Genomic DNA, 25669 nt, shown 5'->3' with positions numbered 1-25669 from the left:
GGGCTCCGTTGATCATAGGGTTGCACCTGCCTCAGCCATACTCTTGTTTTGGGGTGTTGACTGCTGTTTCAAAGTGTTATAAATTATTATAGAACGGCGTTGGAATCGCTAAGAAGCGCAGTGCTCAGAGGTAACGCTTGCCAAGGCCGGGGACGCCTAGGCCTTGTCCTCTTTGAGGGATAGTCAGTTGGTCACTGTGGAGCTTGGGGCACTCCAGAATAACTAGTGGTTGCACCACTTTACCGTTTGCAACGTTATCTGTGCTTTTTGGACACTTTTAAATTGAGTTAGGGGGTTTAGAGATTAGGCCAGAAACAGTTAAGAGTCTGATACTGGTTAATTGATTACAAAAAAGTTGGACCTTCTTCGGTTGGACCCGTTAACTTAAATTTGTCAAAATTGTGTAGGCGCTAAAGCTGTCAGGCCTGAGAGTGATTGTAAATATAAGACGTCTTTGTAATATAAAATAATAGAGTTGGGTGTGAAACGAGGCTGTGTGTGACGTCAGCGCGCTGCGAGCTAATTTTAGACGGTGTGTCAACATGCAAATGAGGTGGCTGCTGTGAAGCGCACAGAGGACTTTCGCTTCCTGTTTAGCGTGTTTTTGAGTTTTATAATTATGATTTGCAAATACTGTTAAAGACCTGTAAATAAGACGCTGATTTTGCTGATTATAATATTACAAATAAAGTTGTGAATGTTTGATATATGGCTGGGTTTTGATATAGAACAGACAAATCGTGCATGATTTAGACCGGCACTTCAGTCGGCAGGGCATTTCAGTTGAGTGGAGGAGTTTGAGTGATAAATATGGGGGCGATTTGTTTCAGTTTTGTGGTGTGAAGCAGGATTTATAAGATTTTTAAGTGACTCTTGGTTCAGTTCAATAATATAGGCAGTTACATTTGATTTACGGTTGGTTTTATCATAATATAGGGTGTGATCAAGCACGAATTTCAGCACTAGAGGTGGTGTAGTAATTTCATTTGATTTAGATAAAAGGCATGCTTATTTCGGAGTCGTGCCGAATTGAAGTTTCACCTATAGGGGATCTTCTTTACATGAATTGCATTTGTCACAGTGAGTATGAATAAATGACTGAATACAGTGAATTTTCTTGAGGGTGTGTTTCTAGGGATAATTATTACTGGTTTTATACATTCATATTGAGGACAGAGGATTGTGGCTGAGAGCGTGGAGAGAGGACGTGAAGACAGATTTGCAGCTGCTGGAGTGAGTAGCTGTGTGTGTGACAGGAACTCTGCATGCCCATAAAAGGCAACTGCCTGACTGTGTGAAGTATGCACCAAGAGAGAGTAAAATCTAGGCAGATGAAGGGAATGGATGTTTTCAGAAAAGAAATAGTAAGTGAATGTTTTAGTGTGTTAATATAGGTGGATTTCTCTCAACCTGGAAACCTGAGTACAGCGGCAAAAGGATAGATTAACAGAATTGGGACGACAGACAGACCAAGCTTTGGCTCAAAAGTTTACAGCTTGACCTCACTTTGTCCCCACCCTGAAAAGAAACTTAAAGGACATCTTCTCCAGTTATCGGTTACCATCACTGGAAATTTTCAGGCAAGTTTTTGGCTGAATTGTTATTGGCACCATGTGTCCCTGAAATCTCACAAGCAAGCTCTGACTCCTGGCTGTAGACATGGAATGCTGTTATTTAAGGTGGGAAATCAAAATTTGGGAAATATAAAAAAAAACAACACACACACACACACACACACACACACACACACACACACACACACACGAGAAAGGCACGTGTTAGAGAAATGCCTCGTTTGAGAAAAAAGTTAAATTAACCCACCTACAAACGCACACACGCAATGAAAAAACAGCTTACATTCATGAACACGTGAAGATTTTCCAGCAAGGTTAAAGCAGCGAAACTTAACATACACCTGTTGTTAAATGATAAAGTTTATCCACTACTAACAAATAAACTCTCTGGGTTGCAGGATAACAACTTAACTTCAAAAAAAGGACACTGGTCTGACCAACCAGTGATAAACAACAAATTTAGTGGTTAAAAGATTCAAATTGTGACATGTTTTCTGCTGATTGATTAATACAAGTGATTACTGAATGAAAGAAAATTCCTTTTTTGGGCTTTTAAACATGATCTTAAGAATTTTAACATGTACCTGTGTTGTCCTGTCAACTTGGTGGGTTATGAGTTGATTATATGGTGAGAAAAAACAAAAAAAGGGGGAGAGAAGGCTGACACAGGGCCTGGCCTCGGTGTTTCTCCCCTCTCTGAATAACACAGCCAACACAACATCATTTTCCTGTTCGTCTGTTTTTGTTTTGTTTTTTCTCTTTATGCTCGATTACAGGCTGCTTTGTCGGCCCTGAAAGCCGAGGCTGACCTTGACTCCTGCTCTCCCCTCTACCACCTTTGATGTGACCCTGACCAAATGCTACAGCAGCTGGACCCACAACAACAACCTGAAAATGTCAACAGTGCTGCAGGAAAACGATCTCATGCAGCAGAGACGGAGAGCGTTAAATCCAAGGCCCGTTTCACTACACGGGGGAGATTTCCAGACAGCTTCAGCTGACAGAGCTGTGACAAGACGCCCATTAAGCCCGGATGAAAAGTGAGGGCGAGCAAAAGAATGCTGACCTTAACAACTCTGCATTAAAACTGTGCAGGACAGTGACCAACACAGATGATCGGGCAGCAAAAAGGGCATGCCAGAGACAGGAGGAGTAACTGAGGTCAGGAGGCACCTCAGAATGGACAAAAGCACCAGAAGAAAATAAGCTGAAGGCACAGGTGTCGGGGCTCGGCCAGGAGCTGACCTCTGAGAAGAGCTGGACAGCAGAGCTGCAGAAGGCCGTGGAGCAAAGCAAGGAAAACATCAATAAACTTCAATCTGACGTGTACGGAAAAGACTGAGGTTTCTGCCCTCAGTAAGAGCTCAAGGCATCAGAGCAGAAACTGAGCATGGCTCAGGAGGAGCTGGCTGCTAATCGAACCAATCAGTCAGGCTTGGAGTCCCAGACACAGGACTTGAAATCAGGCCGGAGCTTGCTGGAGCAGGAGGTCGCCAAACCTGACGAAAAAGCTCCAACAGCAGGGGCAAGCCCTGAAGGAGCTACAGAAGCAAAAGGGTCAAGTTAAGGAGGAGCTGGACAAGGAGAAGATGCAGGACACTGGAGAAAAGGACTGCCTCAATTGGGGCCAGAACCAGTATGGACAGAACTTTGAGCAGCAGCACCAATGGACGCAAACGGACTGAAATGGAGGAGGGCAGGACCCCAGGGCACGCTTCAGGCCGTGGTTTACCCAGAACACCAGAACAGGAAAGTGATGAACACGAACACACACATCTGGATACACTGACTCAGAATGAAGAGAAACACACATGAACACAGCTGCACTGGTTGATTGAGTGAGAAATGACACACACGCACGCACGCACGCACGCACGCGCATCAAAATGCTGACTCCATTCACTGAGAAGTGATTCCATCAACAGGCTTTTCAGCATCTCTTTATTGACCAGTCATGTCAAGGCTCGGCTCACAACAGTTTGTTTGCTACATGGATCATTTTAGTTCAGCTTTCCTTTTGTTACATTTCTTTAAGAGTTCAAAATGTGTTAATCACATAAATAAATTGTAATTTTCTCTGTAGCACTTCATGGATTTCATAAGCAACACACCTTAGTTGTTCACACAAAGCATAAAGGTAAAAAACAATATATACAGTGTTATCTTCATTTTAGATGTCAAAAAGTATTTGCGGCTCCCAGTGTTTTTGTGGAAACTGGGTCCAAATGGCTCTTTTGGTGTGAAAGGTTGCTGACCCCTGATATATATGTATGATTTGTATCACCTTCATGTTTCCCTCTCACCAGATAACCAAACCGACATCATGACCAGCAGCTTTACAGCTGTGGCTCCAGCACACATCAGCTGATAGAATTTATTTAATATTAATTTCTACTAACAACAGCTGATCAAGCTTAAACGTGCTGCTGTTGTTTAGCGCGACATCGCTGGTTTCCTCATTCTGGCACAAAGTGGGCGATAAATAAACAAGAGAGAGAAGCTGATCAGCTGATCATTGATCAGTTTCATGATTGAAGTAGCAACAAGAGAGGGAGGGGAGAGGATGAGAGAAGAAGAAGCAGCTGCAGCGTAAACACAGAATAACTTCAGCTTTGTGTCTTTTTTCCATTCCAGCTGAAGTCCGGGACAAACTGTTCCTTTTCTCCTCAATTGAAACGCGTAATATTTTCTCTGAATATGGGACGATTACGTTTTTTAAGGAGCCGTTGGCAACTCTACGAATCTTATGAATAAAATAAAGTTCACTATCAGTAACATCATAGCACCCACAGCTGTACAGAAACTCCGTCATGCTAGCTAGCACGCAGTACGAGTTATTGTAACTGACTGTAAAAAGTCAGCACAACGAAAATAAACTAAACTTGGTTTATATCTGACCCAGATAGACTGCAGGTCATAACTTCTTACCTGGAGTTCAGTTCACCGCCTCGGGGCTCTGCTCCACCTGCCTCCCCTTTCCCTCATCCACCTGCTGGCCTCTGTGGAAGCTCCGCCACAGCCACCACCAAACAATTGAGTTGTTCTTACACATCTGCCAGCATCTGGCCAATCCACCACCTTTGATTGTTTCTGCCGTTACAAGGGGGGGGAGGGATATCATCGGCCCATTTAAAAAAAAAAAAAAAAAAAAAAAAAAAAAAAAAAAAAAACCACAACACACCATCGGCCCACCGAGCAAATGCGCGGTATGCCTGATGACCAGCTATGGTCGCACCATCAGTTAACCCTTCGCGTGCCAGCGGTGGCACGCGTGCCCAGGGTTGCCAACCCCTGCAGTCGAGTATATAGAGAGACGAGACTCCAGTTACAGCAGTGCAAGTAAACAAACAATAACTATAAGAAGAGTAAGGAAATAAATCTACACTTTAGGATCAATAATGATAATAGGATCAAGGGTAAAGGGATCAATAACAATTTAAAATTTACAGTTTGACGATTTAAAGTCTCACACACAATATTTCATTCATAATGTTGTAAATCCAAGCCCATCATGTATTCATAATCTGAATCCTGGGTTGTGCGAAATCCCAGAAATACACCTTAGACAAACTGAATCTGTGAACTAAGGTGTAGGTCTGTTAGGTTATGTTGTGGTGATCCTCGGGTTGGCGGATGAGTGTTCATACTGGAGTGCAAAATTAAAACATATGGAAGACGGACAAGAAAAGTTCAAAGCCATCAGGTGCTCAGTTTAGAAAAAAAAAAAAAAAAAAAATAGAAGAGGAGGAGAAACGAGCAAAAGATGCAGGTAAGTAGATGTGTGATTGGATAATGGCAGGTCATCCTGAACCAATCAGAGTCAGAATACTTTATTAATCCCTAAGGAAATTATGTGGGTTACAGTTGCTCCAAGAAGAAATGGTAAAAATAGAAACAGACTAAACTCCAAACATGTATTTACACATGTAAGAAATAGCACTAATATATACAGATCACTCAATTATAAATATCAAGGATTAACAGAAGTGATTGACGAGAATATTCCAGAGCAGTAAAGAGTGTGTGTAAAAAGGATGTAACTATTGCAGTGTTTACAGTGTGTTCGATGGAGGAGTTGTACAGGGAGACGGCCACAGGCAGGAATGATTTCCGGTGTCCTTCAGTGGTGCTCTTTGGTGACCTCAGTCTCTCACTGAGAGTGCTCCTGTGACTAGTCAGTACGTCATGGAGTAGGTGGGAGGTGTTCTCCATGATTGTCCTTTATCTTGGACAACATCGGCCTCTCAGACACCACCCTAACAGAGTCCAGCTCCATCCCCACAACATTACTGGCCTTGTGGATCAGTTTATGGAGTCTGTTGGCATCTGTGACCCTCAACCACTCATAGCACTGACCACAGAGATACAACAAGAAAACATTAATTAGCAGGGATAGTGAAAACGTCTGTTTACGTTTGTAAGCCACTTGGCTATGATAGTAAACAGTAGACACTGATGTAGCCGACTGAATCTTTTGGACTGTTTCCAGCACAATATTAATTAATCATCGTCAATTGTTGATTTGTCCTTTTCTCATTGTACAACAAATTATGATTGAGGGAGGGTTCGCTCAGGGCACCAAACAGGCTAGGACCGCCACTGCCCAGGACTCCCAGAAACCTGTGAAAACTGACAGCATCACAGAAAACAGGAAGCCAGGCTGTGATGGTGACGTGTGTCCACCAGAGGGCAGAGTTTCACTGCCTTTGAGGCACCTGAGCTTTGAAGGAAAGAAAGACACCTGACAGCTTCAGTGACGTCACCAAACTCTTAAAAACTGAACACGTGATCATGTTTCGAGCTTCTGTTTTCTTCCTAATATCTGGATAATTGATAACTAATCTATTTATCGCGTGTTGCTGGTGGACCATCAGAGGTGTTCACATCTCCTATAGTTCATATCGTTCTCTTATGACAGAGGTTAAAGTTCAGCTTACGTCTCATCGCAGACTCAGTGTCCCACGTTTTATTATTATGGTGCTGATTATTAACAACAACCCAAAAATGGCAATAAAGGAAGAACATGCTTCAGAATTCAGCCTGTGTACATGCAAAACATTTAAATGGCTTTTATATGTAAATGAAAAACAAAAGAACGAACACCACGAGTTTATAACGTATCCTTTTAATTATCGCGCCCACAAAAATATATGAATGAAACGAAACCTGTAAGTTAATTTTTCTTTGTCTGGTACGATAAACTTTTTTTCTATAATCCGCTGATGATGTTTGATTTCAAAACTATAGTTTTTTTTAAAGAACTCTTATAAACGCCGGAGGTCACCGAGAGCAGCTGGAAAAGCAGTTTTATTTATAAGGTTCTGTGAGGCGAAGACTGAAGCTGTGCAGGACCGAGAGCGACACACAGCGAGGAAGTCTAAACAAACTGTTTCACGACCTGCAGGCAGGAAAGCTCAGTTCAGACTCACCTTCATCAAACGTGCGGCTCCGTGAGTGCGCTCGCTCTGCAGCAGCGAGGATCTGCACCACCTCCTCCTCACTCCGAGGAGCTCTTCTCTGAAAGCAGCTGCTGTGGATCCGCATCAGACACACCTGAACTTGAAGATAAACGGGCAACCTTCAGATTTCTGTCAAAGAAACCAACACAGAACTTAATTACTGCTCCAGCTGATCCCCGGAAGGAGGTCGCGGGTCCATTAAAGGTAACGCAGACGGACACCTGAGAGACCCTGACAGGCACAGACAGGTGTGCGCAGCAGCAGCAGGGGTTCCGGGCCCGGCTAGAGTGTCTGTGGCTCTCTGCAGGTACCCTCCCACAGTGGGACACACACGTCGGGTCGGCTGGTGCACCTGTTAGCCCTGCGACGGGTGGAGACATGTCCAGATGGTGCCTGGGTCTGCTCCTGAGAACCGGATCACTCGTTAATGAAACTGCTGTTTCCAAAGTTTGTTAAACAGTGGGTGGAAGTGTTTGTTTCTCCCGTGACCTGTTAACACGAGAGCAGACGTCTTTGGCACATTAAAAACATAAAGAAACTGAAGCAAACGAACTCGGCGTGAACTTTCCACGCTTCGGTTCAGATATTTCACTTCAGCCTGGAGGTGATTTTGTTTCGGGGTTGTTGTTTGTTTTGTTTTGTTTTTTTGGGGGGGGGGGGGGTTGTTCTTTTACAGACCGAAACATTTGAAGTGTGCGTTTCACGTGCGCTATATATAAGTGTTGAAGAGCTCTGAGCTCGCGTGGATTGAGTATACCTGAGGGAGGGAGGGACAGTCCGAGTGTCCATGGAGACTTTCTACAACCACACGCGGAACCAGCGGCAGGACCAGAGCCAGCACCCAGTGGTCACGGCGGCAGCGGACAGCCCCGCGCACGGGAGTGACCTCAGCCTCCGCGCGCTCACTGGATGCGTCCTGTGCGTCCTGATCGTGTCCACGCTGCTGGGGAACGCGCTGGTGTGCGCCGCCGTCATCAAGTTCCGCCACCTTCGCTCCAAAGTCACCAACGCCTTCGTCATCTCTCTGGCCGTGTCCGACCTGTTCGTGGCCGTGCTAGTGATGCCGTGGAGGGCCGTGTCCGAGGTGGCCGGCGTCTGGCTGTTCGGCCGCTTCTGCGACACGTGGGTGGCGTTCGACATCATGTGCTCCACGGCCTCTATCCTCCACCTGTGCATCATCAGCATGGACCGCTACTGGGCCATCTCCAGCCCGTTCCGCTACGAGCGCAGGATGACGCGCAGGTTCGCGTGCGTGATGATCGGTGTGGCGTGGACGCTGTCTGTGCTCATCTCCTTCATCCCCGTGCAGCTCAACTGGCACCGCGCGGGCGCGCAGAACGCCACGGACCCAGGGGACTGCAACGCGAGCCTGAATCGCACCTATGCCATCTCCTCTTCCCTCATCAGCTTCTACATCCCCGTGCTCATCATGGTGGGCACGTACACGCGCATCTTCCGCATCGCGCGCACGCAGATCCGGCGGATCTCGTCGCTAGAGAGGGGCTGCCGCGCTGTGCACCGGCGGCCCCGCGCCTCCGCGCACGAGGAGAGCTCTCTGAAGACTTCCTTCCGCCGCGAGACCAAAGTGCTGAAGACGCTGTCGGTCATCATGGGCGTGTTCGTGTTCTGCTGGCTGCCGTTCTTCGTGCTCAACTGCATGGTTCCCTTCTGCCGCCTGGAGCGCCTGGGCGCGCCGCCCTGCGTCAGCGACACCACGTTCAGCGTGTTCGTGTGGTTCGGCTGGGCCAACTCGTCCCTGAACCCGGTCATCTACGCCTTCAACGCAGACTTCCGCAAGGCCTTCTCCACCATCCTGGGCTGCAGCCGCTACTGCGCCACCTCGGCGGTGGAGGCGGTGGACTTCAGTAACGAGCTGGCGTCCCACCACGACACCACCCTGCAGAAGGAGGTGTGCGCTGCGCCGGCGGAGCTCGAGCGCGACTTCGATAAAGTTTCGGCCACTTCCGGTGATTCCAGGAACCGCCGGAACTTGCTGCTGCCCGCCATCCTGCGGCACGAGTGCGAGGCCGAGATCTCTCTGGACATGATGCCCTTTGGACACGATGCACCGGCAGACTGTTACGTGATACCCGGTCAAGTCCAGGACCTTTGACCTTCTGCTTGTGACTTTAAACGAGAGGAGGGGATTTTTTTTTTTCCCCTGTTGTCAGGTCATTTAAGTGTGGACGATTTTTCCATCAAACATTTGAGAGGATGTTTTAAAAAAAAAAAAAAAAAAAAAAAAAAAAAAGGATACTCATCATTATCATCATCATCATCCTGACTTCAGATGGAAGGCAGGAGGTCGTCCTGTGTTTGTCACTCTGAGCTCTGTTCTGCTCATTCCCAATATTCCAACATCTGGACATAAAAACAGATGACAGAGTTTGTCCGAGTCACTGGAACGCCTTACCATTTCCTGTTAACGCTCTTTATACATTAAACTCTTTGCTTGAGACTCACTTCGACCCTTTCATTTGGACCAAACCTCCACAGTTTTGGTTCCTCTGGTACTTTCCCCACCACCACGTGAAGCTCGAGAAGATCTGACTAAAAGCACAAATCCAAAATGATCCATTGAGTCAAACAGGCAGTTGTGTGTTTGTCAAATGTCACCGCACATTTGTTGGAATTCTGCTCAAATCTGAATTTTAAAAACAAACCTCATCCTGCTTTATGATCACTGAGTTGATTTTCTAAATCCTGATTTCAGTGTTAAACTTCATGATTGATCACACAGACTAACAACCAATCAGTTGTTGCTACCACGACATGATGACATATACTTTTACTGATTTATTTTGTGTCCAGTATTCGGACACTGCATGGACCCCTTCATGGCTCTGATGACGTGTTTGTGTGTTTACAGCCCACGCAGGGAGTTCAGGGTTTTCTTTTGTAATGAAATAAGTGACACAGACACAATTTATATGTTCGTGACTTTTTTTTCCTCTCTTCTTGTCATAGCAAAAAACCCACACACCAAACAGTGATAAACAAGCTTTAAAATAATTCATCCTGTGTGAGTTTACATCAGCACTGTAAAAACAAGATTTTTCTGTCGCCGAGTTTTCAGTTTATAGTAAAATGTAAAATTGTGTTTACAGCACCGTTCACAGGCTTTTCCTCTCACTGTTAAACCGATAACTCTTTAAAGGTACTTCTTTCCTTTAGCAGATCAATTTAATCAAAGATTCTTTGCTCAAGAATCCTTCATCTTTGTTTGACTCTGCAGCTGCTGAACAACAATACTGTGCACTTAATAACAGACACAAATGAGGTTAAATATCACAGGAACGTCAGGAGTGTCTGTCAGAGACTTTAAATGGCACCAAGCTAACAGGCTGAATGTCGGGAATGAGGGGAAAATCCGTCCTGATTGTTCTCTGCTCTCGTTAGTGACACTGTCTGGATGGCACACATCATCACACATAAACTAATAAAGTTGTGTGATGTAATACAAATGACCTTAAACTCACGGATATCGATGGTGGTTTGAATTTAAACCTAAGCCCTGACTTGTACTTGATGCCCACAGATTGAAAGCTGTTTGATGTTCAGACCCACTGACTGAACCTCCCTTTGATATGGTAAAGATGGAGGACAGATCATTAATAACAATTACATCATTAATTTTGGCATCTAATTGGCCCTTCAGGTAATTGCAGGCTGTTGGAGTTTGTACATGCAAATTGAATGTGAAGCTGAACAAAAGCCAGATGAGCGTTTCCACGATGGAGTTTGCTGGAAAGCTTTGGGCTGCTGGTTGTCGGTGAGCTGAGGCAAAGCTCTGCAGACTCACAGAGACTGAAAACCTTTTCTAACAGCTCGTTTCAGACGGAGCAGGAACTGTGAGATAAAGGATTATTACAAACCGCGATCATGCAAAGCCCCTTTAGCATAGTCCAAGAATGAAATTGAGCACAATAATTGCACTTTAAAGTTACTGTCATGTTGCTGTTTGAAGCTTTGGGTCAGTTCAAGATTAATGTCAGTATTTCATGTAAATCTCCCTCACTGTGTTAAGGTGAGGGAGAGCCAGACTGTTGTTTTACTGCACAGGAACCTGACAAGTCAGCGACTTTAATGTTAAATGTAGGACAAAGGTGAAGGCAGCAGCATCACCACGCTTCCAAAATACTGAGATTGGAGGGGGAAACGCAAATTTTCATCGACAGTCAAAAAAGAGAGAAAAAGAGAAAAAAAAAAAAAAAAAAAAAAGGAAATTCAACAACCAAACTTGAGTCTGGCTTCAATGTCACCTCCAAAAATGTCCCTGGGTGGAGATGTGGAACAGGTGGAGCGCTGTGATGTTGAGTGGATCCAGATGGAGAGGTCAGAGCTGATTAGCATTCAGAGTCAAGGATGAAGGTCACAGAGAGCCCTGAGAAAGGAAGTTAGGGTGATCCAAGGCAGCTTGCAGGTGTCCTCTGGAGTCTCTCTCACTGATCCTGAAAACATGAACTCAGAAGAAATTGCTGCAGAGATTTCACCACGTTTGTTGTTCTGACTGTTACTGACAGACACCGAGCAGCCAATCCCGGCACACCAGGGTCCAGCATGGCGCTGAAAGTGTGGAGCTCCATCTCTCAGAAACATGTACAACAGGAAAAGCTGAAAATCAAAAATCATATTAACCACAAACTTTTCAGGTTATTAACAGCAAACACAGAAATCTGTTTGTGCCATTATGGAAATGTTTCACTCTTTTATAAAACTGCAGCTCTTTCTACCCGATGAACATCAGTCAGCCCAGACTGAAATGTTACATGTGTGAGGCAGACACGTAATAAACAAGCAGAGAAACCATGTTGCACAGTCACATGATCATGATTATTGCAGCCTGTGTAATGCTCAACTACTGCATCAACAACTTGATTTTCAGCCCAGTGCATGCCCGCAAATCTCACTTATTCCCTGCAGTAATCAGCCATTTACAGGCTGTGAAGTTGGAATTTGCTCCAATCAGAAACTTCTGGAAATAAAGCATATGATGCATAGTGGGTGGGTCCAGCACTGACAGAAATCAGAGAGAAATATCTTAATAGTAATATGTACAATTAACAAGCACCCTGAATTGGATAATTGAAGTAGTAAAACTTCTTCCAGGCGATGAAGTGCCAGAAATCCAAACTCCATTTCAATATGCAATAGATCTTTGAGATGTTTGTGTTGCCTTCAGATTGCTCTAAACAGTTGTTAGTCTGCACTCAGTGAAAACATAACTGCTCCACTGTTCCCAATATCAATATAGAGTCTCCATCAGGTTCAGGACTATGTGAAACCTCTTGAGTGTTTATAGCAGCAGCATCAAGGCAACTGAGCAAATCACAAATTTATCCAAGTTTGTGCTCATAAATCAGCAGGATGACACGATGAAACGCTGTCGTCTGCATATAACTTTACATCTGTAATATATTTTAATCTGAGAAGTATGATAACCAGAATCTGTTATCTAAGATGAGGTTTTAAGTACAGTCATCTTCCACTTCCCTCACCTATGGTGTGCCACAAGGTTCTGTATTGAGGCCCTTATTATATTCATAATGCTGATTCAACGTTTCAGTTATGGACGTGCTTCTGTCACATTACATTCAGAGCTCTGTGCACTCAAACACACATCACTATGCTTATGTTTAACATAATGAAGATGTGACTACGACACCTCATTGGTCAGCTTAGTGCCTTCTTTGATAACATTTTGTTAAATAAACAGAAGAAGTGCTCAGTATTGCACCAGCTTCCCCTGTTTGAAGCTTTTGTTCCACATGTAGAAATGTTGCTGCAGCCACAGCAGCAGCAGAGGTGAAAGGTTGCACAGAGAAACAGACAACCACACTTAAGAGCTCTTTGTGACACACACTCTCTTTCATCTCCAGGAGAAAGCGGCCAGGATTGTGCTCGTGCCTCCTTTCATTCGCTCTCTGAAGTCACTCAGTGCCAATGCTGGTGTTTCAATGACAGCCAGGCGGATCGCCAGAGAAGATTAACAGTGTTCATCTTCTCCGAGGTATTCAAGTGTTTGCATAAAACACATACAACCACATGGAGGGAAAAACATGAAGAGAAGAAACCAACAAATTCAACGATAGGGGGAAACTCCCATTTCAAAATGTGTTCAAAATCGGAGCGCTTAGAATTAGAATAAAATAGAGTAGATTGATTCATTTATTCTGCCTTCATGATATAACAAAAATTATGTAAAATCAGTAATTTCTTAGTAAAAAGGATACTGTACTCAAATATACAGATTTGTGTCCAATTACATCTTCCATTAACCTGACCCATATAATTAATCTAGAATAAATATCAGTGGGTTGGCAGTTTGTGGAAGCCACTATATCTGAATACAGTGGAGGGAAAGGACATCTGCCTTGCAACTAATGGTGTTTTACGTATGTGGTGCTAGAGAGCGGAGATGCAATGTGCAAACCGAAGGAGAATTAAGTCACAGGTGTTTGCATGAAGGTACGTTTAGATTCACTTCTGCACCGTCATACCCTACATTTTATCCCCTTCACCAAAAACACAAGGAAAGAGAACGCCACTGGCATCTTATTAAAATGTTGTCTTCATTTAAGTCAGAGCACTAACACAAAAACACGCTCCCAGGTCAGACACGTGACCCTCTCATCTCTGGAAAGCTGACAAGAGCTAAATAACAGCAGCCAGTTATAAGCTAACATTAGGCTCCAATGTCCTAACAGTCACTTTCCCGCTGATAAATCGTTCAGCTGCGTCTCACCTGGCATTGAAAGCTGAGGTAAACAGCGGACTGACTGCCTTCTACAGTTGAAATTTAAGGTTTTGTCTCTGACAGATGAAAATAAGTTATGCTAGCCACTGTAGCCAGGCTTACGCAAATAAGTTTCTGGAGGTAATTCAATAGAATTCTGCAAGCTGCTGACATCTGTTAAACTTTTACACACTGTAGCTCTAATTGTCAGTCCATGGTTTGACTTTGGGATCTGGGGTCTTGGTTGAGTATTTTCAGTACATTTGAGTTATTCTTACCATTTTAAGTCTTCAGTTGTAGTTGCTATAGTGTTGCCTTTCACTTCATTATGCTTTTCATCATCATTCATCCAATGTGACAGAATCACGTGACCTACAAGACAACCTTTGTGTCCATGCATATCAGCCAGTTTAAAGAAAGTTGTTACCCATCACCTCTGACTGTGATGGTGTCAGGTTCAGGCAGTTAAGGCAGAGTCTGGCTATGCTGAATGTGTAAACGTCAAAGTGTCTGACATTGTCCACAAAAACCTAAAGCTGACCTAATGACTGGTTGCCCAGTAAAAGACTGGAGAACAGATTTTGTTGTTATAGTGCATTTAATGACCACATGATGCATGGAGGCCCAGCTCATCAAGTTGACCTGCAAGAACAAACAGTCACTACACACGTTTCTCCAAATTTAAGCTAGTTGGTTCGTAACTGTGCCTTACCTCAAACCTTTATCCTTTGAGAATCAGCCACTGGGACACTTTCTGGATCGTGTGGCAGCACAGGGCTTAGAGGAAAGGGGCTGTAGACATCGTCAGTGTATTTGGAGTAAGAAAAGGCTTCTCTTCGTCGCTGGTAACCATTGCCGTTCTGGATGATGTAGGATGAAGGCAATGCAGGTGGAGCCATAAACATGCCAAGTGGCACTTGAGAGGTATACCAGGCATTAAAGTCAGGATAGCTCTGAGATGGCATCCAATTCTGTGGGTCAAAGGAGGAAGGAGCTCCCCCTGTAGGAGCATTTACCCATGGAAAGCCAGCAAAAAATGAGGATCCAGTAAAGCCACCAATACCAACCCTTCCAGAGTTTTTGCTGAAACTGAGCTTGTCAAGTTGCAATGAAGCTCTTGAAAATTTTGCTCTGAGTAGCACTGAAAGAAAACCCTTCTATTACTTGGTTTAGCAGACCAAGCTTTTCAGTCAAGTATAAAATTACAGTTTTCTGAGAAAAAAAAAAAAAAAAAAAAAAAAAAGGGTAGTTCAGTTCTGCTATAGCTAGATTTCCAAGACTAACTCTCTTGAGGTTAGACAGGAAGACTTACCTTTAACTAAAACATGCAAGCACCTCAGCCAAAAAGGAGGAAGCAAATCCAGGAAACCCCGTTAAAGATATAACATGTTTTATATAAAAAAATAAAAATAAAAAACTTAAAATATAAAAGAGACATCAAGCATCAAACAGCACAACTAACCTCAGAGTAAAGACAAGCACCATGATTAAGCCTCAAAAGGGTCAGCTACAGCAGGCTGGTATCAACACACTGCCAGCTGCTTACAGATCAACTCAGTGTCCGTTAACTAGCTGGCAGAAAATGCATGGCTTATACTGGTGCTCAACATGCTGGCAGCTCTCGTTAAATTCATTCACTTCACCTGGTGCCCATCACTCCCCAGTCAATGATGCATTCTTTTTAGCCTGGAATCTGAACAATACCGAACCCCTGCACCTTTCAATTGTTTGCCAACTGCCAATATAACTGTAAGAAAGAAAACTGAACCCTGCACAGGAAAGTTTGACTGCAATAAAGAAGAAAAAAAAAAAAATAGAACATGTTTCGATGCATTGTCAGAAATATGATGCAGAGAGAAGAAGTGATATGCTTGGTGATATGAAAGTTAAACTGGGCTTGGTTGATTTGCTTCATAAGAACTTGAGAAGGGAAAGTTATCAGACCATATTTGGTTTTTATGGCAGACTCGTTTGGGAGGTTTTTAAATTTTTTTGTAAAAATGTATTTATATATTTTGTTAACATTTTGGTTCACATTCCAAACCCGTTGGTGGCAGTATTGCACCGTTTTGCTGTTTGCCAACCACCAATAAATAATATAAAGAAGAAGAATACTGAGCTCCTACTTGTAATACTACAGGGTGGGCCATTTATATGGATAGACCGTAATAACATGGGAATGGTTGGTGATATTAAAGTCCTGTTTGTGGCACATTAGTATATGTGAGGGGCAAACTCCTCAAGATGGGTGGTGACCACGGTGGCCATTTAGAAGTCGGCCATCTTGGATACAACTTTTGTTTTTGCAATAGGAAGAGGGTCATGTGACACATCAAACTTATTGGTAATGTCACAAGAACAACAATGATGTGCTTGGTTTCAGCGTAACTTTATTCTTTCGTGAGTTATTTACAAGTTTCTCTTTCTTCACAGTCATTGACATGTCGAAGAGGTTGTCACGTGAGGAGCGGATCGAAATTGTGTTGATATCTGGTGAACGCAGTAACCGGGTCATTGCAGCAGATTTCAATGCAAGACACCCTACGAGACCACCCATCTCCCATGCTACAGTCAGCAAACTGCTGGCTAAGTTTCGTGAAACTGGTTCAGTGTTGGATTTGCCAAAATGTGGACGCAAGAAAACTGTCACTAATGAAGAAACATCAGTGGCTGTCCTAGCTTCATTCAGCAAGAGCCCACAGCGTAGCACTTGCCGCATGTCAACATGCTCTTTTAATCAAGAGCTTTCCTGCATTTTTTCCAAAATATTTATTGATTGATCTATTGGCTATGCTATATTTTGCCTGCAACAGGCAGATGATTGTGGTTTTTGGTGAACTTTGCTCAGTGGGGAAAATCGCTAGGATTTAGGACATGGATTCAGCTTAACACTTGTAATACGCACTAATACATCTAAAACTTCTGTCCAAAATTTTGGGATTTCTGGACATTCACATAGGCAATGCATCAGTGTACCTTTATCCCCACATTTAACACACATGTCCAGAACGTTAGGGTCAAATTTGTTTAATAATGTTGGGGTGATATATGTTCTAATATATACTGGATTAGTTTAAATTGGGTGTTTATAGATTGTGTTTGGGCTTTCAAGTAGGCTTTTTGACATTCCGCTGTGGTTATTCTACACTTTAAGTCTTGACACCATTCAAATCTTTTTTTTTTTCTGAGGACGTTTGAGAGCTGTCCCTGAGGTTGTTATAAAGACGGGATATTAAACCCTTCTTCAGCTGATGGTTTATTGCTGTGTCCTTTAATGAGTTTAGAGTGGGCAGTGTTAGGGATTTTTGAAATGAAGCTTCTGATCTGTAGAAATTTGAAGAAATGTTTGGTTGGAATGCCAAATTTCCATGTCAAGTCATTAAAGCACATTAGGGTGTCCTTGTCAAATAGGTCTGCAACTTTGCACAAACCTCTGGCAGCCCACATTTTAAAACCAGAATCTTTCCAACCAGGGTCAAAGGCCTTATTGCCCCAAATAGGTGAGAATTAGGATAGTGCTCGTGTTTCATTTTTAAGCTTAAGTGCATCAAACCAGAAACAAATGAGATATCTCTCCATCTCTCCCCATCCATCCATCCATCCATCCATCCATCCATCCATATATTTTGTGGAGTACAGGTAAGAACTGAGCAGTAAGGGGGTAGTGCTTGGCCTTTCTAAATTTACCCAGGATAAAGTTGTCGTTGAAAACCAGCATGAAGCTGTAGAGAGCAGATGACATTTTAATGTTGTCCAAATTAAAGAGCTCAGTTCCCCAGCTACTCAAAACAATTTACCCTACAACATCTCTGGGTATAAAATTAGTCAATCCAAATCGGCCATCCTCTAAACATTCTCAGAGAATTAAATCACCCATTCAAGTTGCCAGAGACAGTCTTACCCATCTTACCCGTCGTGTGTGTGTGTGTGTGTGTGTGTGTGTGTGTGTGTGTGTGTGTGTGTGTGTGTGAGTGAGAGACAAATATAAGAAAAATCCACTCCAAAGATAGATGATTTGGCACATGCAAACCATGCTCCAACAATCAACTCTGTTGTTGAATCAATTGATGGACTATGCCGCCAATCTCTTTGATTGGACGTGTAAACATTCCTCTTAGTCCTCCAGATGACTTCTTCACAAAGGCAAAAAAAATAATACGCACCAAATTCATTTGGAATAACAGACGAGCCAGACTATGCCTATCATTACTATATCTTCCATATGATAGGGGAAGTCTCTGTATTCCAAGCCTCATGCTTTTCTGCATTTTTAATGCAAGAAAAAAAACAACAACAAAAAAAACCAAAAACAAAACACCACACTATACACACTTTCCACATCAGCTGAAGTTTGACCCAAGAGTTAGTAGAATTTGTAGAGTTCAAGATGGTGGAATTGCCAAGGGTACACAAGATCAGAAACTGCATTTGTTGAAATGTATAAAAATGAATGAGATTCCCCATACCAGATCGGTAAAGGACTGGGTTAACGATCAGTTCTGTTTTTTTATTGCCAGCACTTCTAGCACTGGCAGTTACAGCTGGACCAGTTTGCCCTGAATTAAAAGATTTCAACTAAATGTAAGCTTGTAAAACCAAGTTAATTTAAGCTTCTAGGCATTCTGAAGTTGAAGGAATAGCTTACCTTTCATTGTTACAGGGAAACAAGATCCACTGCTGAAAAGCAGGAAACAAATGCAGGAAACCCTGTGAAAAAACAAACAAGTCTCTGTAGATAAACTACTAAATCAGACAGCATTAAATTTCACTACTCACTTCAAAACAAGCTTGAGCCCCATGTCTAACTCAAAAAGCAGCACGAGTCATCTACAGCAAGTTGGGATGAAAAACATGGGGGCGCTGCAGGTTTGTGCTTTTACTGGTGTGTAGTTGCAATTACAGTGATTAACCACACCTGGTAAAACCTGCATTTAGCTTGCAACTTGGAAGTGTTTTACCTATCTACTGAACAGTTAGGAGCAAATGAGTGTAACCCTCCAAGGGGAACAGGTTGTCAACCTAATCTTATATTGTTTAAATACTGCCTGCTTTTTCTTTTCTTTTTCCAAACAGTCAAAATTTTCAGGTTAGTATTGTGGAACTTTGACTTAAAAATGAAATATTGGGATAAATTGAAAATCTAAGATAACATAAAAGCTATTTTTAAAAAACATTTCTGACTTATACTTTTGTTTTTTCCCAGTGCAGGAAACAAGCCTCCATAGATATGACCTATGATTCTGAACGTACAATTCTTATGTTTTAATGAACACTTAAACTTAATTTAGGTTATGTTTCAAAAACCAACATTTTAAGTCCTTCCAGGCATTTCAGATGGCTGTGGAGTTGCAAGACTTGCTTTTTGAACATTTTGTTCAGAGGGTTACACCAACAAAGATGAAGTGACAATCCAAACACTGGACTGTTGAATTAAAACATGAGCACAGAGGTTAATTATATAAAAAATGAATGATCAATATAGCACTGAGTTTGCATTGAAAATATACCTCATATCGGTATATTTAAATCCTACAGCTATGCTAACGTTGTGCTAAAAATTCATAGGACATTTACGGTTGCACATCTGAAGCCTTACAGCATCAACAAAACCAGCTAATGTTAGCTCAGCTCAAACTTGAGTGTTGTGGTTGCAGATAGCGGGTTGGCAAGGTTCGTCAGCCAGCAAGATAGTTATGGGTTATTCAGGAAATTCATGTTCACCAAATCAGAAAAAATGGTGAACAAAACTAACTCTACTTTCTTCTTACTGTTCAATACACAGTTGTAAGAAACCTGGTGTAGGAACATATGATGGTTTACTCATGCCAGCAATGTTTGTGTTACTTGGGGAGCGGCTTAGACACAGGAATGTATTTTCAGCTCACTAGCAGTAGAATTTTGGCACCCAGTTATCCTGCTGCATTTATTTACAGGCCATAATACCCATCATTCAGTGAACATTATTGTATTTAGAAGACTTGGTTCACTGTCCGTAGAGTTAGCAGCACACTGCAACATCTAAAACCAAGATGATTGACAGTCAATGCAATTTTTCTTTTGTTTAATGTTTGAAGACATCAGCTCTTGCACAGCTGAGGGTCAGCATCACCTGCAGAAACAAAGAAAAATTACCACACAGGTTTTGATTGTTCAAGTGCTAGATGCTTATAAGTAGCCCCTTACCTCAGATCCGCGGCTCTTGAAACTCAGTCTCAGGGAAACCCTAGATACTGTGTCAGAGGAAAAGGAACAACTATATCATCAGAGTATTTAGAGAAAGAAAGGGCTTCTCTTCCCCGCTGGTAGCCATTCCCAGACTGGACGATGTATGATGAAGGAAATATGGGAGGTGCTGCGACCATGCCCAGTGGCACGCTGTAGGTATACAAGCCACTGAAGTCAGGGAAAGACTTTGATGGCAGCCATCTCTGAGAATTGAGAGAAAGGGCTCCTCCTACAGGAGCAGTAACCCAAGGAACGCCACCAAGAAATGAGGATCCATAAAAGCCTCCAGCACCATCCCCTCCACCTCCGAAGCTGCTAGTCCCTACCCCTCCAGTATCAGAAGTCCAGTCATCACCAAATTGATCTGAAACTAGAAACAGATTTCACACAGTTTCTTTTAAAAACAAAATCCAAGTTTTAAAGTCTAAGTCAAGAAATGAAATAAAGGCTTTATCAAGTAAAACTGTTTCAGAAGACCTCAAAATCTACATTCCTGCTGCAGCTACAGACCAGTTATCATAGACACTTGCCTTGAATAACTGTAGGGAAACAAGCTGCTCTGCTGAACAGCAGGAAGCAAACCCAAGAAACCCTGTTAAGATAAAAGTTCTCTATAAGTACAAGTACGCAAACGAAACCACTAAACAATAAAGCTCAAAACTAACCTGAGAAACCGGTCAAGCACCATGTTTAAATCTCAAACTGCACCACAGTTCAGCTACAACAGGTCAGAAGTAACAGTCTGACAGATGCTATCAGCAGAAGCTCTGTGCTAAGTGCTTATATTTGTGCTCCGCCTCTTCAGAATGAACTTCACCTGGTCCCAGTCAGTCACTGATTAATGCTGCATTCAGTTCAGCTCAGATTTTGAACATTTCTGATCTCCTCTTTGAAAGACCGTTGGATTGAGTGGGAGACGTAACCGTGGACAGTGAGTGTGAAATTATCCAGTCAAGCTGAGCTCAGACCATAATATAATCTTCTACATGTATTCTCATGTTTTGTAAGGATTCTTCAAAACCCTCAAAGTAATAATAAAGAATAAATCTTAAAGCTGCACAGAGTTGTTCTTTTATTATTCTACTTTTCATGCAAATTTCCAAATGCAGCCCGGCCTGAAGGGTGCAGATGGAGTCCAGAGCTCTTACATACATGCTAACGATATCAGCAGCAGCAGCAGATTCAATTCAGTCTTATTTATGCAGCGCCAAATCACAACAACAGTCGAGACGCTTAAGGTAGACCCTACAATAATACATACAGAGCACGTTGGCAACAATGGGGGGAAAAAAACAGGAAGGAACCTCCGGCAGAACCAGGCTCAGGGAGGGGCGGGGCCATCTGCTGCGACCGGTTGAGGTGAGAGAAGGAAGACAGGATAGAAGATGAAGGTTTAAGGTTTATGAACCGTATCTTAGATGGCTCTTCTACCTTTTGTCTCAGATGCTGAAGGGAATGAGGTGAATCAAATAGCTCCTCCTACAATATCAGGCTCACAGCAAGTGTAAGAACACATATACTGCTTTGTGCTTCTGATAAAGTGACAAATGCAGACTGAAGGTTAAAAGTGAGCATGAGATTCCTTCTTATCGGAGCGTAATGCCAGCATCACACTTTTAAATTTCCAGATTAGCTCATTCAGAACCGAAGAAGAGCAAAGAAGAGGCTGAAGAGCTGGTGAAGGGGGACATATTCTGTTTATTTGAAGCTACTAGGGTAGCTTTGCATGAATGACAGTTCAAAAATAATCTTTCTCTGGGAGCTAGTCTAGAGTCTGATGGTTATTTTGCTAGGAACCTGAAACATGAGATGATTTAGGATGAGGCCACCCTGAAGTGTCCCTCAGTCACATACAGGTATCACATCTGGTTTCCAAGAAGCTAAGATGCTGATGACAAAGATAGTTGGAGGCTTTAAAAGTGAAACTTTACAAACCAATGCATGATATATGACGGTGATTACGCCTCGCCATCTTTAATATACAGTCTGTGGTTTGTGACCTATGATGTGACTTGAACGCATCATGGATGCAAAAGGTGAACATGGCACCAAACTAATAATTATTTTCCACCACTCCCACTCTCAACATTTTGTCTTTACCTTATACAGATGTAAAGACCCGAGTATGTTTGCCTCTGAGCTGTGCTGCTGTACTTCACGATTTTCTCCTCTCTGTGGATTCAAATCACAAAAACACTTTCTGATTGTTTGGGGGGATTTTGTGTGGCATCAGAGCCAGTCTGAGTACTTCCGTCCATCTGTTTTCAAATGCAGTTTCATTTCACGCCATTTGAGCATCACAAAGAAACTTTCACAGCTCATGTGTTCTTGCAGAAACGCTGCTGAAGTTTGGATGAAGTTCTGTCCCAGCACCACCTCGGGTCTCCAGGTGTCTGTAATGAACGTGATGAGTGCCGAGCTCCTACATTAGAGCAGCTTCAGTCAGCAGCCAGCCTTCACCCGACAGAGCTGTAGATGACCTGCTGTTCTGAGTCAAACATGGTGTTGGGACTCTCTTTGAGGTCAGCTGATCATCTGTTTTCATTGTCATGTATACTGTGAGTCACAGCTGAACCTCCGTTTAATCGTGTCTGACTGTCCTGCAGAGCTCCTTTGATCTGCCTGCTGATAGGCACTGGTTGTACTTTCCCTGCACCAGGTAGGGCTCAGTCTCTGAAGGCCTAATATTTCACTATTTTTGTGGTTATTCTGTTTTAAATGAAACTGATTCCTTTGGTTCTACTTCCAGTTTTTCTTTGCTAAATCAAACATGGACTTATTTCTAATGCACTTTACAGTTTTAGTGAAAACTGAGTTGGATAACACCGATCGATGGGACACTGGTCAGTTACCATAGTAACAGACTCTTTGGTCCTAATCTGCTCCCTGGCAGGTGTTTCCTCCAACTCCCTCTGAGCAGGAAATGACTTTAGTTTTCAGACTTTTACATCATTAGTTTCTGAAAAAAATGCTGGATGTAGCAAATATTAAACAAATTACAGCTCAATAATAATAATAATAATAATAATAATAATAATAATAATAATAATAATAATAATAATAATAATAATAATTTTTTTTTTTCTGGACATGATCTCATTGTTCAGGCTTTAAAGTTCTGAATGCAGAATCACGCTCTTCTTCCCAGCTTCCCAACACTACCAAAAGGAAGCCAAACACTGTCACCCTTTACAACAAAACAAAGTGTGGCGTGGATGTGATGGACCAGATGGTTCGGGAGTACACTGTCCGCAGAGGAACACGGCGCTGGCCAGTTGCCGTGTTTTACAACATGATTGACATGGCAGCACTGAATGCACATGTTCTGTATCAAGCATGCACCGGGACGAAGGAAAGACGGGTGGACTTCCTGGTGGAGCTTGCAAGAGAGTTGGCTCACTCTCATGTAGCTTGGAAGAAGGCAAGAAAAGAACAGTTGCTTTGGACACAACCCTCCACACCTAGCCCTGGAAAAAGAGCCATGTGTCAGGTCAAACACAAATGCAAGAACAATCATGCCACTGTGCGATGTGTTCACTGCAACAGATACACATGTGGTAAATGCAGACTACAGATACCATGGCAGTGCCAGGATTGTGAGTGATTGCTGAAAATGTTGTAATGTACTCACTCGCTTTTTATTATTATTTGTAAATATGTGTACAAATGGTTGGTTTTTTTGTACTGTTTTTATCAATAAATCTCAGCAACAAAGGAAATACACCCATGTGTGTTGATTTCTCCCTAAGATGGCAAACTGAAACACTCAAAGTTGGTGACTTTTGGAGATTTATTTCCCTGGATGATTGAGAATGCATCAAGACGAACACAAAAGGAAGTTCACAGCTTTTAGCAGCTCCCCCACCCCCTCATTCACACACACCCACTCCCCTCCAGAATTCCCAGATAACAACCTAATTTACATATGAATGACTAGACAATTTAGCTTCCACTTGGCTGAAGCTAAAGCCTAGCTAAAAGCCTTCCAGCCATTTGGCTGGAAAGCGGGTTTTAAAGGTAGAAAGGTAGGAGGCTGGGCACTGCTGCTCTCGGGGGACTCTTAAGTGTTAAATTCTGTCCGACAATATTTGGAAATGCACAACGCTCTAAAAAAGGAGTTGAGCTTGACCCTCGACATCTTTTCCACTCTAAAATAATCGTTTATATTTCCTGGTCTACGTCCTGTCACAGCTCCAAAACAGTCTTTCAGGTTTGATGTGTATTGGATGCGTTTAATCACCCGTCTGTACCTGTAACGCTGCAGCTGATTCAGGTGAAATTTGTTGGATTTCAGCTTCAATATTAATTTTGGAAAAATGAAAGTGGGTAAACAAGTGGACAGATTTAAATTCCACTCTCCCCTCTCTGCTTTAACTGAGACTCACAGTCCACCGTGAAACACATCCGCCTTCCTCGGCTCACGGCTTTCCTCTTCATTTACTGGTTACCATGGTGATTCCTTTTGGCTTCCCTTTTCCACTCTGCTTATTGAACCAGGGCTCGGCCGTGTGCTGCTCTCTGGGACGGTCCTGGATGTGTCGCGGTGGTTAGGACAGGGGTACAATAATTCTCAGTAGTCCTTAAAGTGATCATTTTAAACTTGTGCTTAAACTGTTTAGTAATTTGAACTCTGTGTTTCTCAGATTACAGGTATCCCTACCCAGGTGGTGGACAGTCTTCTGGATTATCAAACCTTCAATCTGAAGCTTTTCACTCTCCCTTGGTGTCCCTGACATATGAAGATGCCCCTGAACATTGTGGTTCTCATGCTGGAAGCCAGTCTCCAAGCAGTCCGATAGCTTCCCTTCCAGCTCCGCGTTCTGTACCCATGTACGAGCCAAAAAAGTTTGTTGTGACTTACGATTCCAGCTCAGATGAGTCCAGTCCTCCTGAAGTTCAGTCTCCTGGCCCCTGGTTCAGCTCTTTGGGACCTGTGAGGAAACCTCCCAGCGTCTCTGTGAACCCTCGGTCAGCTTTGAGAACCAGTGGACGCCCACATGTGGTGTTTAGGTCCCGTCCGGTCTACGAGGCTTTATTGCCCCCTCGTGGAGTCAGATATGCTGCTGGTAGTGGTGGGAACTCTGCTTCCTACAGATCATCCCCATTCAATCCAGCATTCGCATGGGATGAACAGCTTGCAGCGGGGCCTTCTGCCCTGTTCTACCTGGGAGGGTGGACACCTCGTCACCTCCCGGATGCCAGCGTCTGGAACACTGATGAGGTGCCGGTGAGCATGACTGAGCTGCCGTACCTGCCTGCATCCTACATTGTCCAATCAAGAAACAGCTACCAGCGAGCAGCAGAAGTCCTGTCCCACTCCAAATACTCTGACGATACCTTCAAGCACATTCACCCCAGCGAGTCTCCAGATCTGCCTGAAGCTGAGAGTCCAAAGGTTCAATGAGGATTCATTAAAACTAACACTGAGAACACGTTCATGTCTTATCATTCAACCAGAATTCATATGACCTGTAAAATGCCTCAGACTCTTAGACCGATTGATGTGAACCTCTGAGATCACCCACAAAGTGACTACAAGGTTTTTCACATTCATTCATAAGAAGGTTGTTGCTGAAAACACGAGTGCAGAGAGTGAAACAGTGAAACCCCAGAAGCGGCTCTGCTGTTTCGAGCTCGGAGGCCTCGCCTGTGGCTCGCTGTTTCGATAAAGGAAA

General features: G+C 43.2%; 2 protein-coding genes and 2 long non-coding RNA genes across 5 annotated transcripts; 2 read left to right on the top strand and 2 right to left on the bottom strand.

The window, feature by feature from the left end:
• The first annotated feature begins 7925 nt into the window (after positions 1 to 7925).
• LOC120746003 (D(5)-like dopamine receptor) lies at positions 7926 to 9253 on the top strand. Its single transcript, XM_040051228.1, has one exon. The coding sequence runs from the start codon at positions 8094 to 8096 to the stop codon at positions 9144 to 9146; it is 1053 nt and encodes a 350-aa protein (XP_039907162.1). The 5' UTR covers positions 7926 to 8093; the 3' UTR covers positions 9147 to 9253.
• A 4086-nt stretch (positions 9254 to 13339) lies between these two features.
• LOC120746004 lies at positions 13340 to 15141 on the bottom strand. Of its 2 annotated transcripts, none has more exons than XR_005698749.1 (3): positions 15082 to 15136; positions 14482 to 14981; positions 13340 to 14411 (listed from the first exon to the last, which is right to left on the bottom strand). It is a non-coding gene; the product is annotated as an uncharacterized LOC120746004 (long non-coding RNA). The 2 variants fall into 2 exon arrangements; XR_005698750.1 differs by having other exon boundaries at positions 13343 to 14411; positions 14482 to 14910; positions 15082 to 15141.
• Positions 15142 to 17915: 2774 nt separating this feature from the next.
• LOC120746006 lies at positions 17916 to 19878 on the bottom strand. The gene is made up of 3 exons (XR_005698751.1): positions 18546 to 19878; positions 18415 to 18476; positions 17916 to 18325 (listed from the first exon to the last, which is right to left on the bottom strand). It is a non-coding gene; the product is annotated as an uncharacterized LOC120746006 (long non-coding RNA).
• Positions 19879 to 22441: 2563 nt separating this feature from the next.
• LOC120746001 lies at positions 22442 to 25405 on the top strand. Its single transcript, XM_040051226.1, has 3 exons — positions 22442 to 22516; positions 22601 to 22653; positions 24638 to 25405. Exons 1-3 carry the CDS (start codon positions 22470 to 22472, stop codon positions 25396 to 25398), a joined length of 861 nt encoding a protein of 286 aa, XP_039907160.1. The 5' UTR covers positions 22442 to 22469; the 3' UTR covers positions 25399 to 25405.
• Positions 25406 to 25669: the final 264 nt, after the last annotated feature.

This window comes from Simochromis diagramma, unplaced genomic scaffold (assembly GCF_900408965.1).
Source record: "Simochromis diagramma unplaced genomic scaffold, fSimDia1.1 OVJJ01000152.1, whole genome shotgun sequence".
Taxonomy (NCBI): domain Eukaryota; kingdom Metazoa; phylum Chordata; class Actinopteri; order Cichliformes; family Cichlidae; genus Simochromis; species Simochromis diagramma.
This window is presented reverse-complemented; position numbering and strand designations above follow the sequence as displayed.